We start from the raw sequence: 17,507 nt of genomic DNA on the forward strand, positions 1-17,507 counted from the left end.
CTTTTCTGTTTTGGTTAGTCCCAACGTGTTGTATATTTCTACACTCGCTTCACCAATGCTATGCAGCAATACCGCAACTTGAACTTCTTCTACCATTTTATTTGCCCCTGATGCAATTCTGTATATTTCGAAGAGCTGCTTCCATCTTGTCCAACCTTCTGCACTCAAGTTTTGTAGGTTATTTGGGGGTTTTAATCCCGTTACCGACGTGGATACTGTAGTCATCGTGCTTGTTGTCCTCGTTTCATCTGCCGTTTTAGCCATATATCGACGTTAGCTTATTTGCACAATTTGTCACAGTTTTTCTGTTTAATTTATTGATTTGCAACAATTGTTACCGATTTTCTTTTTTAAACTTCAGTTGTTCGCCTCTGCCGCAGCGCCATGTTATATTTGTAATAAAATTACTGTGTTTTAACTAATGTCCGAGTTCTTTATTAATTCATGTGGTTTAGCTTTCAGAGTTCCTGAGTGACTGACTTACATTGTTGTCGCTCTTGTATCATTATGTGATGTTCACACTTTCAAACTTATGTACTATTCATAACACTAGCTTACACAATAGTTTACTCCGTTACATATTCGTCTACTAATAGCAAAAGCGTACTTAACCTTAGAACCGTGAGTTGCCGGGAAGTCCTATTAAATTTCTTTTTGGCAGACTGATAAATTTCTTTATGGTCTTTAAAAATTTCAGGTGTATAACTGTTAAAATAAAATAGTAACGGCATTTCATATGGTTGGTTCTCTGTACGTGAATTGGGGCACTCAGTGCCCATAACATTTCTTCATATATTTTGTATGGAAACATATAAATTTTTAACGGATTTTGGAGGATATTCTGCATTTTTATAAGTTCTGCCTAAAAGTTTCAAGTGAACAGTTTGATTACATATTTTATAAAAATTTTGTTTGAAATGAGTGAGCAATTAGCAGTTTATTTGGCAAACCTACGCCGTGAATTGACTGAAGAAGAAGAGGAAAATCTTGCAAATTATTTCAATGAGCACGAAAACGATGATGATGATGGTGGAAACGACCCTACATTTGAAGGCGATGATGAACCAATACCCAGCGACCAGTCTGACTTTGGAGACGAAAATGCACCGCCCATTCCAGACCCACGTTTTGAAGAATATGACCACGAGGAAGCACCGCTAGATATGGATCCCACTGAAAACGTATCTTTTTCAAGTTTAGCTATTGGGAGAAACCGTGGAGAAAAATATTGTGGCCAAGGAAGGAACGACCGAACTGTATGGTGGTCAATGCCAAGTCAAACTGAAGAACGGCGAACAGAACTGGCATTGGAAATGCGCAGACAATCAACGTCCATATGCACGGAAAGATTTGAGTCAAAAAGAGACGCATTCATATGTGTTTTCCCAGTGTCTCTTGTTGAAGGTATTGCTCTTGATACGAATAGGAAAGCTAAAAGAGTAATTGAAGCCAATATGCGCCAAGCAGTTCCAAAAAAATTAAGATATTGGCAGGACACGAATGTTGATGAAACATATGCTTTTATTGCAATAATTTTATACGCCGGTGCTGAAAAAGCAAACTTAGTTCAATCCAAGGATCTTTTTCACAAAATGAACATGCCCTTTTATAGAGCAGTGATGTCATTGTATCGATTTGAGCAATTGTGCCGCTTTTTACGCTTTGACGATTCCAGCACTCGCGCTGAGAGATTACCGCACGATAAGTTGGCGCCTATTCGTCATGTATGGACATTATTCTTGGAAAATTTGACGACGCCCTACATTCCATGTAAAGAATTGACAATTGATGAGCAGTTACTTTCAACAAGAAACCGATGCAGTTTCCGCCAATATATTCCATCTAAGCCTGGAAAATATGGCATATAAATATTTTGGCTTGTTGACGCAAAAACCAATTATCCCGTTTCAGGTGAGGTATATTTGGGTTCACAGCCTAATGAACAGAGGTCTACTGGTATCGCGCGCAGTCTTGTAATGCGACTCAGTAATCGCTATTTGGATAAGGGTGTAAATATCACGATGGACAACTTTTTCACAAGCTACGACTTGGCAGAGGAATTGCTTGCACGAAATACGACCTTGGTGGGCACAATAAGAGGAAATAAGCCCCAATTGCCAAAGCTTTTTACATCTTCTGAAGAAGCAAAAAAAAGGGGTATATTTGAATCAGTGTTTTGCTTTTCAAATTCAATACAATTGGTAAGCTTTACATCACATTCAAAGAAAAACGTCCTACTACTTTCAGCAGCCCATGCCAGTGAAGAAGTGAATCCTGTGACAAAAAAACCACAAGTCATACATGACTATAATGAGCATAAAGGAGGAGTCGATACTTTTTACAAAATGCTACGCGGATTCACAGGCAAAAGAAAAACAAACCGCTGGCCCATGGCATTATTTTATAATATGCTGGACGTTGCTGCACTTGCTGCACTCAGGCTTTTTGAGCATAGTAACCCTACATGGAACATCCATAAGTCTGAAAAGCGCAAAATATTTTTGAAAGACTTGGCAATGGAGCTAGCACAGAAACAATTGCACAATCGATGCAAAACAAAAATTAATTCTGCAACTAAAATTGCAATGGATTTGATAGATTTTAAAATAGTTCCTTCAGTATCGAGATCGCGTCCAACAGTACAGGTAAGTTTTCCGAGCTTATATAATTTCAAAATAATTTCATTATTATCCTTTCCCAGGTAAACACTTTGAAACGACGGTGCGGAACCTGCAGAACTGCTAAAGTCGACAAAGAAACAACGGCAGTTTGCGACCATTGTCTTACTCCGACCTGCACCAAACACTATTTAAGGACTTGCGAAAAGTGTTACTTCGAAAAATACAATGCCGATGCTGATACGGACTCATATATTGGTGAAGACGAGGACAATATTCCAACAACGTCAACAGCAAATCACAACGCATCAAAAAGACAGCAGAGAACTTCACCCATTTGAGTGATCCAAAACTTAAGTTTTATAAGATTTTTACTTTTATATATTAATTATATAAATAAATAAACGAAATATTGGCTTTTTCATAAAAAAACCTTATAAAAAGCTTAAATTTTCATACAAAATACATTACTGGGCACTGAGTGGCCAAGACACGAGATTAGGTTGTATGGCCATGTCACGGTTCTAAGGTTAATACCTACGCTCCTTTATGGTTGTGAGATTTACTCTAATTGTGACTATGTATGTAATAGGAAACTTAATGTTGTTTATAACAACATTGCTAGATACGTCTATGGGTTGAAAAGACTTGACCACGTCTCTCATCATGCTTACAGGTTGCTTAACATTTCTTTCGATAACCTTATTAAACTTAAAACGCTCACTACGCTACATAAATTAATATATATGAAGGAACCTGACTATCTGTATCGGAGGCTAAATTTTCTCCAGTCATCTAGATCTGTTCTTCTTACCCTTCAACAGTTCTTCATTACTTTCATACGTGTTTGGAACTCGCTCCCTTCTAGACTTAGGCTTATAAGCAATGCTCTGCTCTTCAATAAAGAATTAACAAGTTTCTATAATAACCTAGACAATTAAAATACTGATTTCTTCTAAGCAAATGTACTCTATCATTCATTTATTTATTTATTTATTATTTATTAAATAGATTATTTATTGTAACCTTTTCTAAGCCATAGTCATTAGCTTTAAGTTTCAAGTTTAAATTGTTCCTATTTTATGCCTTTTACCGACTAGCACTATAAAATAATTTTTGCCAAATTGTTGTGCTGGGATGAATTGCCTAATAAATACAAATACAAATCGAAAAACAAAGTCAAAAATCAGCTAAAAATTTCAATAAGAAAACCAGAACTCTTAAGCCACTTAATGAAAAGGAGAAAATTATGTATAAGAAATCTCCCACTTCTGTTTGGTATCCAGGTGTAATAATTAAAAAATGCCCAGAGCCGAGGTCCTATTTAGTTCAAGATACTGAGGGCGGTTTATATAGAAGAAGCCGAGAACATATTCTCAAAAAACCTTTAAAAGTAGAAAATGTAAATGAAAATTGCGCAATAAGTGATGATATTGCAAAAGACCGGAATGTAATAAATTACCATAGACATGTAAATGAATAGACTAAACTCCAAGAAAACAAGACTGTAGAAAATAAAAATATGAATTTTGAAAATACTAGTATAGCTAACCAAACTAAAATCCAAGAAAACAAGACTGTAGAAAATAAAAATATGAATTTTGAAAATACTAGTATAGCTAACCGAACTGATAAACCAAATGAAATGTATACAACTCAAAAAGGAAGAAAAGTTAAACCACCAAACAAACTGAACTTGTAAATCATAATATTTCAAATTGTATTGATACATATTTTATAAAGGGAAGATGTTGTATATGCATACCCATACTATTTATAACAACACAACTTGTACATGCATAAGTGAACTAGGCAACCCTAGTTCAGTTATGCATTAGAAAACACATCTCTATGTACAATGACTAATCATTAAATAAAGCACAAGGTTGAAGTAAACACGTAGTTATAACAGTTATTTCCAAAAAACAGAAAAATGGTCCGGAGCGCTCCGAAACCGGGGGTGGGATTCATATTATTTTTGCGCAGAACACCTTTCTGCATTGGCGGCCTTCGGCCGCGCTTATAAAAAATTACCCTGAGTGGGTCCAACACCGGTTTGGAGACCAAAACTATATCCGCGTAAAACACTATTACCCACAGTTTTTCTTGTGGGTAATACAAAATCATCAAAACAACAACAACCACATGAAAATTGTCACTACCCACAAAAAAAGTTGATTGGAATCTGGGGCATTCCAACAACGTTAAAAACATGCCTTCTCACGAGGTACTGTCCGGATTCGTATGCATTCCGGCAGCATAATTTTGTGGGTCAGGCATCGAGTTGATTGGAATCCGGTGCATGTTATGTTACCTTTTTATGCATTGTGATGGCATACCACATTATACCACATTCTGCTGCACTCCCACGACATACTGATTGGAATCTTGTTGCAATCCAACAGCAATTCGATTGGAATCCAGTGCATTCCGAAATTATGCTGAGCGGAATCTGATGCATTCCGCCAGTATAAGATCTTATTATTGCTCTTATTTGTTACTATTATATTCAGCAATTAAATTGTAATATTTAACATTACATTATATATTTTTATGTTTCTAATATATCAAAAAAATGAAAGGCGCGCTAACCTCCGAAGAGATTCTAGGCCGAGCCTATCTTCCAATTTGCGTCGAGCTCCTTTTTTAATTTTTCCTACCAATTGACGGGAGGGGACCTACTTATTTTATGTCGACTTCGAACGGCATCTGCAAGGCAGATGAGTTTTCACTGAGAGCTTTTCATGGCAGAAATACACTCGGAGTGCTTGCCAGACACTGCCGAGGGGCGATACCGTTTAGAAAAATTTTCTTCTAATTGAAAAACCTTATTTCTAAAATTTTGATGTTGTTTTACCCGGGGCGTGAACCCAGGATCCTCGGTGTGGTAGGCGGAGCACGCTACCATCACACCACGGTGGCCGCAACATTGTTGAAATTTTCGATGTATTTAAATTTTAACTTTAGAGTTGTATATATATGTGGGAATGCATAAACGCGGCTTAAGATATGCAACCCTGCGTGGTAGACGTAGAAGAGACAGACAAAAGGACGAGACAATAGACAGGAGAATAACGCATAGAATTCAAACTAACTCCACAAAGATACAAACTCGATTGGTTTTGCGCGACCACCGACGTCGACGGACGTTATTTGTTGAACACTAAAAATGAATTAATTAATTTAAATACACCATAGACTAAACTAAATACTTTATTATTAAATAATATCTATAAACTTAATTTATGTGATTTAATTACAATAAACATTGAATTTGAACATAACCATCGTGTAAAATTCTATTGGAAATACGGAAGTGCGCTGATGGCGTACCACATATATATATCTTTTATATCATGTAGTCGACCATTTCACGTTTGGAAATAAAAATAAATCCTTGTATGCTTGCGCAAGTTCCACTAATATTTGCTAATTTCTAATAGCCTATTTTTTGCATCGAGCTTATTCAAATAAACTGGACGCACTTACTTGTAGCTACATGACTTTCGTCGCGTCCTAGCTTCAATTTCTCACTTGCCTTTACACAGTTGATACATTTATTTACCTTTTCTTTATCACACTAATTTGTTTTATGTGTGCCCAAGCATTTCAGACACACTTTATCATGTTCACATTTCGCTGCCTTGTGGTTGAAACCAATTGATTTATAGCAACATACTAGTAGACCCGTCAGACGTTGTTCTGCCCTAAATTTGGTCTACCTGCACACATTTTAATAAGCTTTTTCTCTCTAACTCTGCCCTCCCCTCTTCACTTCTCCTTAATCATTTTATTCTCTCCTCCCTCCGTCTTTTTCGATTCATCTATCTCTATTTTCGTCTCACTATATCTCTTTCTCAGTCTCCTTATCCTTCCCTCTTTTCTCTTCTCTCAAGTTTTTCCCATTCTTCTTCATCCCTTATTGCCAGTCCCAGAGGGTGGTATGTATTTTGTTCCAGTCCCAATCCGAGTTCCACTCCCACTCCGAGTTTCAGTCCTAATCGCATTCCCAGCCCGTCTCTGGTCTACTTCCCCGAAAAAAGGATCGTAAATACTAATATAGGCAAATTTATATACCAAATTTCAGACAAATCGAATACGACGTATGTAAATAGATATGTGGGTATAATCAATTCATGCTTTTTTTCGGCTTCGCATGCATATTTATCAGTTTTGCCAGGTTGATGGGACTAAATCGAATATCACAATGAAAATTACTTTAAAGCTCTGAGCAACAGCTTTCATTTGATATCCATATTACACACACATTCTAGGGGTATCCGGGTCCATGTTTTGGCCTATATCTCGAGACCCTAGTCACCCAGCGGTATAAATTACTCTGTACTAAAGCATACATCAAAAGCTTCAATTTGATACCCATAATGTAAAAACACATCCTAGTGTTACCCTGGTCCACGTTTTGGCCTATATCTCGAGACCCTAGTCACCTATAAGTATGAAAACTATCCTGCATTAAAGCACTCATCAACAGCTTCAATTTGATACCCATAATGTAAAAACACATCCTAGTGTTACCCAGGTCCACGTTTTGGCCTATATCTCAATACCCTAGTCACAAACAGATATAAAAATTACCCTGTGCTAAAGCACTCATCAACAGCTTTCATTTGTTATCCTTCTTGTATAAACACTTTCTAGGGTATCAGGGTCCACGTTTTGGCCTCAATCTCGGGACCCTAGTCACCAATAGGTATGAATACTACCCTGTACGAAAGCACTCATCAACAGTTTTCATTTGTTATCCATATTCTATAAAAACATTCTAGGGGTACCCGGGTCCACATTTTGGCCTATATCTCGAGATCCTAGTCACCCACGGGTACGAAAAATACCCCGTATCAAAGTACCCATAAACAGCTTCCATTTGATGCCCACATTTTACGAACATATCCCAGGATTACCCAGGTCCACGTTGTGATCTCAAGACCATATCCAGAACGGGATAAAAAGTATCCTATGTCTGTCTCCTAGCTCTAAGCTACCCCTCCATCAATTTTCAGCCAAATCTGTTCATCCGTTCTTGAGTTATAAATAGTGTAACTAAGACCACTTTCTCTTATATATGTCCATATACATCACATTAGAAACTTCAAAAATAACAGTATTTCTCCACTATTTAATGGATGTTATTATACAATCTACAAACTTAAATCACTCTATCTATTAAAAAAAGTGCATGAAAATCCGTTGCGTAGTTTTAAAGGTTTGAGCATTCAAAGGGACATGGGACAGAAAAAGCGACTTTGTTTTATAATATGTAGTGATACATGGAAAAATACCAAAAAATAAAACTTTTTTGAAGAATTTTAAGGAAATGTTTAATACTTTTAACGAAAGATTATTTTTCAATAGATGTATGCATTCTTAACCATTTATGTTGCATTAACAATTAACCATTTATGTTACATAAATATGTATGTACATACCTATGTCAAGCTGATATGATATGAAAATACATACATATGTACATTCATACATGCCTATAAACCTACGCCCGAATTTAAATAACGCAGCGAATGCTATGTACATATGTACGTATGTATCGCATCATACCTAACTCAAAAGCAATTAGCGCGAACAGTTGACACCGAACAATCACACAAACGAATTTTTTGGTAAAAATGTTACTTTTGTTTAAACAATTTGGCTTATATAAGAAAGGAATCAAGTATTTTTTTTTTGATGCAGATCGAAGGAAAATATATATAAGTTTTACTGAAAAGTAGAATTTTTTAAATCCATCCATCCGTTTATGAGTTATAGCTGTGTAACCAAAAATTTTATGATTTCTTACTACATTTTGGCAATTTGCCACGCCCCTATAATATATATCTTCAAATGATATTAACTGTACCATCTCACGTAGCTAAGCTTTCAAATGCAAAAAACCGTTTTAAAATCGGAGCATTCTGTGTGAAGTTATGTGCATACATGGCATTTAGCGACTTTTATTTTATAAGATTTATAGATAACATCAACACCGTCATACACCTTACACCTATCCCATCCGGCATTGATCTGTTCATTAGTCAGGACCTTTAGAAACGATTCGGCATGGGTCTCAATAATAGAATTATAGAATTTATTATTATTATTTTTTATTCCATACGTCACATATTTTAAGTGCCTTTTTTCGAGTATTCCGTTTTGAATTCTCAATATTTTCAATCAGCTCTCTTTCTCTTCATTTTTAATGCTCATATGTGAAATTAGAAACCCTGTGTTTATTTTAATTTCATAATCCTCACCGATATTTTTTTGTAATGCACATTTAATTTTTTCCTTACAGCATTATCTTCCTTTTCTATAACTACAACGCCGTTTTGTTTATTTTCTATATTCGAGATCTTAAATTGTTTTGGATCTACCTTATTTTTCAAATCACATTTTTGATTTGCCTTGGGCTTAAGAATTATTGGCACACTTTTTTTCAATTTAGGAAGAACCGAGGTTTTGAACTACCCTTTACCACATCTGAAAAAGCTTTCTGTCAACTCTGGTTGTTTACAATTTTCTACACTTCACCACATATCTCTTTATTTTCGTTCTTACTGCTCCTTAGCTGTTTGCAGATTTTTTCACTTTGCAGCTTTAAGCTTTCCGCCAGATCACATAAGCTTTTTATTTCTTTCACACTTTTTTCACACGATTCTTGTGCAATTTTCATTGATTGCATTCTCACTGCATACCGCATCCGGTTGCTTCAAGAAGCTTTTTAGCTTCAATTTCGTTATTTTGTATAGCATCTTCGAAATCTTGCTTATGCTCTCTTAGATAGCGACCGACCATTTGCTTTTACCGTTTCCTGTACTTCTGTTATCCCCATATCAACATTATGTATGTACATTAGACAATCTTCACAAATAAATTTAACCATTTTATTTGTATTCATAATGCCACTGGAGTATTGATCCAAGCCGAACATTTTGTTGACAAATGATATATTTTTTAATTATTTGTTGCCGATCAGTTTAATTCATATAATTTGTTTATTTATAAGAAGCTGGTCTGATCTAGTTTATGTGGGGTGCGAATAAAACAAAGTTTTTTCCACCTTGCAGCCCAACGTTTCGCTAAGATTTTCTTAGCATCTTCTGGGGCGGGACTGTGAAATTTATTTGAGGAAAAAATAAAAAAAAAATAACATTAATGATCAATCACCACAATAGGAAAATATTTACATGCACTTACACTGAAGATGGTGGATTATTACATTAATAAATAAAAACAATTTTAAACAAAAAATACTTAAAAGGAAACTGTCGATACCATCGCTAGTGGTACACTTGTCATCATCAACTAAAACTATAAACATAAAAGGTATGTCGCGGCTATTTCGTCTGTATCTTCTTTTTTGTTGATTGTTTTATCCCTTTTTTGCATAATACGTAGGCTCTCTAACGTGTATCTGGTTTTTTCCTTTCTCTCTATATATTTTATTTTCGCATTTTTAAAGTCAGCTACATGGTTATTTGTTATTGCATGTTGTGATAATGCTGTACCTTGTCTTTGTTTTCTTATATCAGCTTCGTGTTCTGCTAGTCGAGTGCATAAAGCTCGTGTGGTAGTTCCGATATATATTTTGTTGCATTCTTCTTTGTTATTACCCTTGCATGCTATTTCATATACGACGTTACTTTGTTGTTGTTGGTCAATTGCACTTTTTTTTTTAGTAAAGCACGTTTATAGCGTGCAATTAGATTTGTATGCCAGGCTTATATTAGGATTTTTGATGTCATGCGCGAAATTTTCTGAGAGCCTGGGAATGTGTGTGACACTAAAATATTTCTTGGCTTCATTGCATCTATCTTTGGGTTGAGATTGGTTCGGGATACTATTTATTTCTGTTATTTTTTGTTTTAATATATTATAAGTTAAGTGATCAGGGTAATTATTTTGCTTTATCGTTCTTTTAACAATTTCAATATTTGTGTCATGAAATTTTGGATGGCTTAAAGTTAATACTTTGTGTATAAAATTCTTAGCCGTATTTACTTTATATTTAAATGGCTGTGAGGAAAGATAATTGATTAGGCGCGCAAAAGTTGTTGGTTTTGAGTACCAGTTAAGTAATAATTTGTTGCTGCTGCATATATTCTGACGTCTAAAAATGGTATGTTTTCATTTTCTTCTAATTCCATGGTAAATTTTAGCCTGTCATGGTGTTTGTTGAGTGTGTCTAAGATTAGTTTCGCGTCCTTTCTTTTAATAATTGCGAATATATCATCCACGTACTTAACTAAAAATTGTATGTGTATTTGTTGCAGCTCTAAAAGGGTATTGTTAATAATTTCATCCAACACTATGTCTGCAATAGTTGGGGAGAGGGGATTTCCCATGGGCATACCAAACGTCTGGGTAAAGATTTTGTTATTGCAAACAAAATAGTTTTTGTCTTTTAAACAAAACCCTAATATTCTCTGAAATTTGCTTTGCGATATATAAGTCATATGTTGGATATTTTCCCATTTCTTCATGATTAACTTAGACGCTAAAGTAGTCGGTATATTCGAAAAAAGAGACATCACATCAAACGACACCAACACATCTTCGTCACATATATTTGTATTAGCAAGTTTTTCTTTTAGCTCATATGCATTTTTTATGTTGTATTTTTCTGATATTAAACCTCTCAGAAGTTTTCCACTATGTTTAGACAAGTAATAGCACGGGACATTAGTGGACGATACGATCGGACGAAGCGGACATTCGGGTTTATGTATTTTGGGTAGTCCATACAGTCTGGGAGCTATGCCAGCTTAGCACGTCAATTGTTGTTTTTCTCTTATATTTATATGTTTCGCTTTGTAGAGGTCGTCTACAATTTTATTGTTTTTCTTTAGAAGTGTATTGGTTGGATCGTTTCGAATTTCCTTGTATGTTTTCTTATCCCCTAGTAGTCCGCGTTGTTTAAGGAACATTTTGGTTTTCTTATACGTTTCTAAAATAAATTTTTCGGCCGGAGTGTGACGTATATTTCTTTTGTGAAGCCTATTGTTTGAAAAACCTGTTCCATTTCAGCTATCGTATGTGTTGGTGAGAAATTATAATTGGTTGTTGGTAAAGTGAATTTTCTCCCCAGAGAGAGGAGCCACTTAACCTCTTCGGGGAAACTCAATATCTGTTTTGTTGACAAACCAATCGCTGTTTATGTTAATACCTCGTTTTCGTAATTTTTCGTTTTTCAGATTGTTTAGTTTTGATCTTAATTTTGCTTCCTTCCCTTTCCCGATCTTCGTACTCAGAAAATTTTGTTTTGTTATGACCGCATTTAATTCTTGTTCGGTGAGTGCCCGTTGTAATTGTTGATATATTTTTTCACAAACACCCTATTCCCGTATTGCATTTCTGCATTTACCGCACTTTGACTCCGGTGACATATTAAGTACCACTTATTTTTATTTCCAAAACATAAAAATTCGTCTATTTCACACTTTTCTTTGATTGGCAATACCCTAAAGAAGGCTACCACATTCAATAAACGAAATAGCGAAACAATACGTGTGAACAGGGTTTGAATTGCTTACTGAAAAATAGTAAATTTAAAAATTTTTGGCTTTACCAGCAATGAGTTTTTTGCCGGTTTGGAATTTTTGTATACAGCTTACATTTGTATTTGAAAAATATTTTAGGAACAGAAAAAAGCCAAGAAACAAATGTTTTTTTTTTTTTCATTTTACTTCAGATATTACTTGAATAGATGCGATCTATCGTCGTCAGCAGAAAAAAAAACTTGAATATTTTACTGTGTTTTGAAGAAATAAGTATTTCATGATCAAATATTTTTAAGTAAACATTTTTCAGTTTTTAACAGCCGAAATTCTGGTTTCTAATTACTTGCTGAAAATAAGTAAAAGTAATTTTTTTTTTACTATTTCAGCAGAACTATTTTATTTTCAAACGTACATACAAACAATTGTACGATGTATTGATCGTAATAGCCTTCATCTACGAGTAGGTATTTCTTGTTTTTATGTTGTTTTAACCCCCGACATACATATATACGCATGCTGCTACTGAAAAAAAAAGACAAATACGTACGTACAAAATCTGCACCTCCACCGGTAGCTTGGTATATGTACTGGAGTCACTCGGGGTTTTTTCCGGGACCAAAGCATGGCATTTTAATGTAGCATGGCTCAATTTCTCTCGGATCGTTCAAAATTTGTCACTCAATGAGTAGCTCCTTGTGGAGAGACTGTCCTTCGTTCGGTCCTAGAGACTAGCACTGTCCCATCTACCGAAGAAATACATATTTATAAAACGGGCACATATATGTCACATGCAAAACGCGATGTTTTAGGCTAACCCCTAATACTTGTTGACGCGATTTCTTTAAAACATGTATGGCTCCTTTCTGTTCACAACGAAGAGCGATTCACACCGCGTTTAAGCGCACCTCCGTCCCTTCCTCATCTATTAGCACCAAAGCTGGTCTGATAGCAAAATTCTCGTTTGTTGCTAATTGTTGTAATGAAATTTGTCATGCCGCTACTTTCGAACACGAGTAAGGTTCCTACAAGAAGTGGCCTTAATTGGTATATAGCCACGCAGAGTCTTTATATGTATATCAAATATATCCTGTGAATTGACTTTTCGATATTTTAATACCTAATTGAGCCATTGCCTTCAAGTCGGGAGCAATATCTTCAGATATTCCTATTCAAGGAGGAAGTGCTCAAAAACAAAAAAAAAAAAAATACAATCGGCAGACAACTACGACCACTTTCTTTATAAAAATACAAACATATACATATAAGATATCTCTGTAACGAATAGCTGCAATCTTAAAAATTAAGGGTAACAGCCTCGTAATGATGACTTAAATTACGTATTTTACAAATTTGAAAAAAACTGGCGTGGCAACGGCTTATTGGGCCATGTATACTATTGCACTTATTCTGACGACCATGAAAAAAAAGAAAATTTTCTTACCGGGGTCGCCCCTCGACAGTGTTTGGTAAGCACTCCGACTGTATTTCTGCCATGAAAAGCTCTCAGCGAAAACTCATCTGCCTTGCAGATGCCGTTCGGTGTCGGCATAAAACAAGTAGGTCCCGTCTCGCCAGTTTGTAGAAAAAATTAAAAGGGGCACGACGCAAATTGCTTCTCTTCTTCTCGGCCTAAAATCTCCTCGGAGGTTATCGCGTCACATTTATTTATTTTTTAAATTATATATACTGTAATCCACTGGAATGTTTGCGTGCCAACCTTAATAGTGGCGTTGCTACTGCCATATATTGAGGAATAGAATAAGAAGCTCGGTAAACGCATTCATTTAGTGTAAAAGTACGGCAACCTGCATTTAAGGTAACGAATGTGGCGAACAACCAATCAGGTGTTCGTTTCTACTTTGTAATTACTGACGCTGCCCTCTGTAGGCAAAATTATGTTAGGGATTGGGAGATTTTGATGGAAAAATAGAATGGTGTGGCAATGCTCGGGGAAAAAGAAAATAAATTATATATTGGGTTCCGATCGATTTGTAAACTTTTTTGTGTATTTTTAAGCTCGTTCGATCTAAATGAGTTGAGTGCAAATAAAACGAGTTATTTCACCTTACGGTCCAACGTTTCGCCAACTTTCCTTGGCATCTTCAGGGGCGGATCTATATTTTTAACAATAAAACATACCAAACAACAACAGTTAATGATTTAAAATAATCTCTAGAAGAACATAGTTTCATACACCAATAGATTGAAAACATTCCCTTACATTGGTATTTAAACATTGAAGCTAAAATACGAATTTAGACATTGATTGTTGTCATTAAACTAAAAAACTGATTTTTACAATTAAAAACGATACCATCTAATGTGGTACACTTGTCATACTAAAGTTAACTAAATAATATTAAAGCTCATAAGCATAATAGGTAGCTAGCCGCGATACCGTCTGTGTCCTTTATTTGCACTCAACTCATTTAGATCGAACGAGCTTAAAAATACACAAAAAAGTTTACAAATCGATCGGAACCCAATATAAAATTATTACTGCCGGAAAGCCTGTCGGAAAGCATCCAAACACATACATATCAATAAACTTTACATCAACTACAATAAAAAAACAACACCAAACAAAATGAGGAACTATTACAAACACATGAAATACAAATACGGGGAACATATCTGCATGACACTTAAACATTTAAGCAAAGAGAAAATAAAACTCGCGAAGCTCATGGAGCAACTTAAGTTTCTACTAGAATGTAAGAGGTACGAATTAATCCCAAGCCATTTATTAAACATAATCAAAAGCGTAACTATAAATACAACATCTGATAAAATAAGGAAGCAAATCAATAAAACCAAACACATTTTCCTATTAAAAATACTGAGCATAGAAATAACACAAACAAACATAAATATTAAAACGTCCAAAGATGTAATTTTTCACGCACAACAAAAACTAAAACGCACACTGAGCGAAGAAGAGCTCAATGCATTCGTCGGTAAACAAAACTTTTTAAGCCAAAAAATAGGCAGAGCGAAAGAGACAACGATTAACTCAAAAATAGAAAACCTAAAACACGAACAAATACGTAAACTTGGTATCGACATCAATAGAGATTGGTTCGTCAACAAAACGAATATAAAGTTTCCCGAAGAAGTAATGTGGCTTCTCTCACTGGGCAAAAAATTTACGCTACCAGCTACGAGGAAAAACTTCTCACCCATACATTTGATAGCCGAAGTAGAACAAATAATTCAAGGTCTGGACAACGAGAACGACAAAGAAATAGCCCGAACCAAATTAAGCAACAAAATACTTCAATTTAAGAGACATATAAAACACAATTCGGCCGAGAAATTTATAACAGAAACATACAACAAAACTAAAGCATTTTTAAAACTACACGAAGAAGACGTGATTGTGACAGACGCGGACAAAGGAAACAGAACCGTCGTCTTATACAAAAGAGACTATGATGAAAAGGTTGAACAGTTACTAGGCGACAAGAACACGTATAAAGTGATTAGAGCCGACCCAACAAATACACTACAAAGAAGAAACAACAATATCGTGGACGAGCTTTACAAAGGAAAATACATAACTCTAAAAGAGAAGTACCAACTTACTAGCTCAGCGGTAACCGCCCCTAGACTGTATGGGCTACCAAAAACTCACAAGCCAGACTTCCCCTTACGTCCCATTGCGTGCTCAGTTAGCGTCCCGTGCTACCAATTAGCCAAGCACATAGGAAAAATTCTTAAAACATTAATTTCCGAGTTAAAAGAAAGAACAAAAGATATGAATATAAGCGAAGAAGATGTATTAGTATCTTTTGATGTTGTCTCACTTTTTACTAACATACCGACTGCCCTTGCCATTAAGATTATAATGAAAAAATGGGATAAAATCCAGCATCACACGAGCATACCTAGGAGCAAATTTCAAAATATTTTAGAATTTTGCTTAAAAGATAATAATTATTTTATAAGCAATAACAAAGTATATTCACAATACTTCCTAATGCCTTTCCCCCACGATCGCAGACATTATAATGGACGATCTTCTAACTAATACATACTCGGAGCTCAGCAAACATCACAAGAGCATTAAATTCTTGGTGAAGTATGTGGACGATATACTTGCCATTATCAAAAGAAACGACGCAACTTCAATACTAAACACACTAAACCAATACCACGGCAGACTTCAATTCACTATGGAAATGGAAGAAAACAACAGCATTCCTTTCCTAGATGCACGCATACATAAAGTTAATAAAGGCCTCATATTTGATTGGCACTCCAAACCATCAGCTTCTGGGCGCCTAATAAATTTCCTATCAGCGCAACCACGAAAATACAAAATTAATACTGCCAAAAATTTTATAAACAAAGTTTTGACAATAAGCCATAGCCAATTTCATGACGCTAATATACATAAAATAAGAATGACGCTGAAAAGAAATAATTACCCAAACCACCTCATATCGGACCTAATACAATACAAATTACATGAAATGCAACAGACCCCAAATCAATCACCAACAACAACCAATAAAGAAACAAAGCAATACCATATTGTCAATCACATTCCCAGGCTAACAGAAAATCTAGCACAAGACATAATTAAACAGCAAAATATCACAATAGCCTACCGATCTAACTACACGTTATCAAGATGCTTCACAAAAACAAAAACTCCACTAGACATAGAACAACAAAACAACGTGGTTTATAAAATAGAATGCAAAGGAAACAACGATGAAAATTGCAATAAAATTTACATAGGCACAACTAAGCGCGCATTGGGCACGCGAATAGCCGAACATGAAGCTGATACTAGGAAGCAAAAACAAAACACAGCTCTCTCGTAACACGCAACAACACACAAGCATATGATTGATTTTGCAAACACGAAAATTATAGATAAGGAAGCCAAAAAAAAAAACACGATACACATTAGAGAGCTTACGGATTTTGCAAAACAGAGATAAAACGATGAACAAGAAAGAGGACACAGACGGTATCGCGGCTAGCTACCTATTATGCTTATGAGCTTTAATATTATTTAGTTAACTTTAGTATGACAAGTGTACCACATTCGATGGTATCGTTTTTAATTGTAAAAATCAGTTTTTTAGTTTAATGACAACAATCAATGTCTAAATTCGTATTTTAGCTTCAATGTTTAAATACCAATGTAAGTGAATGTTTTCAATTTATTGGTGTATGAAACTATGTTCTTCTAGAGATTATTTTAAATCATTAACTGTTGTTGTTTGGTATGTTTTATTGTTAAAAATATAGATCCGCCCCTGAAGATGCCAAGGAAAGTTGGCGAAACGTTGGGCCGTAAGGTGAAATAACTCGTTTTATTTGCACTCAACTCATTTAGATCGAACGAGCTTAAAAATAC

General features: G+C 35.2%; 2 protein-coding genes across 9 annotated transcripts in view; both read left to right on the plus strand.

Moving 5' to 3' along the window:
- The window catches only part of LOC137234366 (RNA-binding protein MEX3B), a 308,336-nt gene that overhangs the window by 58,024 nt on the left and 232,805 nt on the right, over positions 1-17,507 (plus strand). The window lies entirely within an intron of this gene.
- On the plus strand, positions 2,242-2,959 carry LOC137234384 (uncharacterized). The gene is made up of 2 exons (XM_067757960.1): positions 2,242-2,645; positions 2,702-2,959. Exons 1-2 carry the CDS (start codon positions 2,346-2,348, stop codon positions 2,957-2,959), a joined length of 558 nt encoding a protein of 185 aa, XP_067614061.1. The 5' UTR covers positions 2,242-2,345.

Source organism: Eurosta solidaginis, chromosome X (genome assembly GCF_040869045.1).
Source record: "Eurosta solidaginis isolate ZX-2024a chromosome X, ASM4086904v1, whole genome shotgun sequence".
Classification (NCBI taxonomy): domain Eukaryota; kingdom Metazoa; phylum Arthropoda; class Insecta; order Diptera; family Tephritidae; genus Eurosta; species Eurosta solidaginis.

Excerpts from the sequence above, each read along its gene's own strand:
- LOC137234384 (XM_067757960.1), top strand. The coding sequence starts at position 2,346 with ATGCTACGCGGATTCACAGGCAAAAGAAAAACAAACCGCTGGCCCATG. Across the intron at positions 2,646-2,701 it reads GATCGCGTCCAACAGTACAG|GTAAACACTTTGAAACGACG; the intron begins GTAAGTTTTCCG and ends ATCCTTTCCCAG.